Source organism: Equus quagga, unplaced genomic scaffold, assembly GCF_021613505.1.
Source record: "Equus quagga isolate Etosha38 unplaced genomic scaffold, UCLA_HA_Equagga_1.0 HiC_scaffold_9499_RagTag, whole genome shotgun sequence".
NCBI lineage: Eukaryota > Metazoa > Chordata > Mammalia > Perissodactyla > Equidae > Equus > Equus quagga.
Genome location: NW_025795005.1, coordinates 7,156 through 10,195, shown reverse-complemented (window position 1 = coordinate 10,195; position 3,040 = coordinate 7,156). Strand labels below are relative to the sequence as shown.

General features: G+C 32.9%; 1 protein-coding gene across 1 annotated transcript; it reads right to left on the bottom strand.

Annotated features, from left to right (window-relative positions):
- Positions 1-460: 460 nt before the first annotated feature.
- On the bottom strand, positions 461-1,396 carry LOC124232648 (olfactory receptor 4P4-like). Its single transcript, XM_046649591.1, has one exon. It carries the CDS (start codon positions 1,394-1,396, stop codon positions 461-463), a length of 936 nt encoding a protein of 311 aa, XP_046505547.1.
- Between the last annotated feature and the right edge of the window lie 1,644 nt (positions 1,397-3,040).

Genomic DNA, 3,040 nt, shown 5'->3' with positions numbered 1-3,040 from the left:
ATGAAGTTTTTCATTGCACAATTTATTTCACAGGGCCAGCATTTAAGATTTACTTGAATATCCTATTGGGAAATAAAGCTCAATAATAGAAAAATATTCTGTTTTTAATTTTTGAAAACCACTTTTAATCTACTTCATTTCTACTTCGTACAGAATGCCAAAAAATTGCCTAGCCTCCATGTATAAATTTTAAACACAAGTCGTTATTAAAATTCTCAGTCAGCCTCAGAATCACCTACTCTATATGACATAGTCACCATTCCTTTAGTCTAGAATATTTTTAATATGCATATGCCACTACTCAATCTCAGTGCCACAGTGAAACTGTCACTTTACTCATAATCCTTCAGCTCATCTCTGACATTTATAAAGTGAATAATTTGAGTTCAATGATCTGAAAGCTAACAGAGCTCTCTGATTCCAAGTCCACTTCTATTCCTGAATAATTGAGTAGGAAAAGTCAATTATGTTTTTCTTCTGAAAATATCTTTTCACACCAAACCTTTCTCATGGCCTTTGTCATCTCTGTATTTCTCAGGGTATAGATTAATGGATTGAACATAGGAGCAATGATGGTATAAAATAGAGCAAATATTTTGTCCTCAGGGTAAGTAGCAGGGGGTCTGAGGTAGGCAAAGATTGAAGGCCCAAAAAATAAGACAACCACAGTGATATGAGACCCACAGGTAGACAGCGCTTTGCATCTTCCCTCTGCTGACTGATTTCTTAAGGTGAATAATATAATGACATAAGACCCAAACAAGAGAACAAAGGTTACGAAGGCAACCATTCCTGAATTGGCAACCACAAGGACACCAGTGATGTATGTATCAGTACAGGCAACTTTCAGCAAAGGAAAAATATCACAATAGTAGTGATCTATTTCATTGGGGCCACAGAAGGGCAAATGAATTATCATAGAAAACTGAGAAAATGAATGAATGGCTCCACCAGTCCAAGCAGCCAAGACTAGGAGATTGCACCTTGTCCTGTTCATGATAATCATGTAATGGAGAGGTTTGCAGATGGCAACACAACGATCAAAGGCCATGACTGTGAGGATGAAGACCTCAATGATGCCAAAGAAGTGTATGGAAAAGATCTGCAACATGCAATTACTATAGGAGATGGATTTTCTTCCAAGAGGCAAGTCTCTGATCAGTTTGGGTGTCACACAGGAGGTATAGCAGATGCCCATAAAGGATAAATGGCTGAGGAAATAATACATGGGCTGGTGAAAAAGGGCACTGTGTCGAATAGAGGTAAGAATCAGAAGGTTTCCCACCAAGATGGCAACATAACCAAGTAAGAAGAATACAAAGCAAAATATTTGTATGTTCTGGTTACAGGAAAGTCCCAAAAGAATAAATTCTGAAATGTTCCTCTGACTTTCCATACAGTGTATACTATGCAAAACTAATTGAGTATCTGAAAAAAATGTAAATTTGAATTAAAACATTTACAATATAATTGCAATCATATAAAAACCACTAACAAACCATGGACGCTAATTCAACAAATCACAGAAGTTAATTTGTAAGTCAATTATATTATTGTATATTTTCTTAGAAATCATAGCTGATTTCTCTAATAGTTTTCTTATTTTTTCAAGTATCTTGTTATATTGATAATACTAGAAATACAATTTATTAAATTTTGAAAATATAATGATTTAAAAATTACTATTTTCCAGAGAAGTTATACTACTGTTATTTATAACATTTAGATAACACGGATACTAATGTAATTTAATGAAGGAAATTTACTTTACTTGTAATTTTCAATTATCTTCTTTATTCATAACAGATTTTTCATTTTAGATATTGTTCCCTTCCCTCAGCATGATATGGAACACCCTCCTGACTGTCTGTAGACATATGATCAAGGAATGCAGACGCATTTTAAAAAATTGCCTAAATTATAAGATGAGCAATTAGGATTGTAACTAATGTTTCTGGAAATACAAGGGTGTGGTGGGATGAGTACTGAATATTGAATTTGTGAAATCAATCTTGCTGTCAAGTTGCATGACTAAAAATAGTTAAAAATACAGCAAAAATTGGATTTTTTCCAAAGACTGACATTTTGAAAAAAGTTAGAAAAACTATTGATATTTCATTTAATTTTTATTGTAAAGAATGTTTTAAGGTAAACTCTATGGTCATTACAGTTAATGGAGCACATAAATAAAGAAAATACACTAATCAAAATGCACAAGATATTTGAACTCTGCACAATTTATGTGCTCTGTTGGAATAAATAGCAATAAAAATGATGTCATGCAACGTAACTCTAAGGCAAACATTGTGGTCAGGAAGTACTCAGCTCTTATCTGTTGATAGTTTATTCATGGATTTGCATATATTATGTTCTGTTTGATTTGGGTAGGACTTACACAAAGGCAATGGGAAAATGTACTGCAGAGAGCACAAACTTCCAAGTTCTATTCCCCTCATTCATGAGGAATTAGCTGGTGTCCAGGTGGTTGTCTATCCTACTCCTTTATGAGATGTGGCAGCCATATCCTGGCCCGACAAACAAGCATTATTAATTATACATAATTTTTGATGCAATAATATGTATACATTAACAAGTTCAGCATTTTCCAAATTCTGTAGCTGTATTACTAGTGATATTTAAGATTATTTAGCTGGTAAACACACATGGTTTTAAAGCACATTCTGCAGTAAATTGAGGGACTAATTCTCTTTTCAATTTTAGCTCAATATCTTTGACTACAGTAAGCGGGGAAAGTTTTAACTTAATCATATTATGTCAATATTGCTTAAGACATTTTGGTCCTCCTTTTTAACATGAAGACAACAGGTCTTATCCTCAAAGTTTTGTACAAGTTATAGCACGTCCATAAAATTTAATAACTTTTTCTTATATCTTTAAATATATTGTCAAAGTTACAGTTGCAAATAATAGCTCGTTTACGAAAAGAATATAGTGTGTTCCTTTAAATAAATGTACACAAAACAAAGGTGATTTTTAAAAGAATTGTTAAATAACAAATGTCTAGTTATTAGAGTGACAG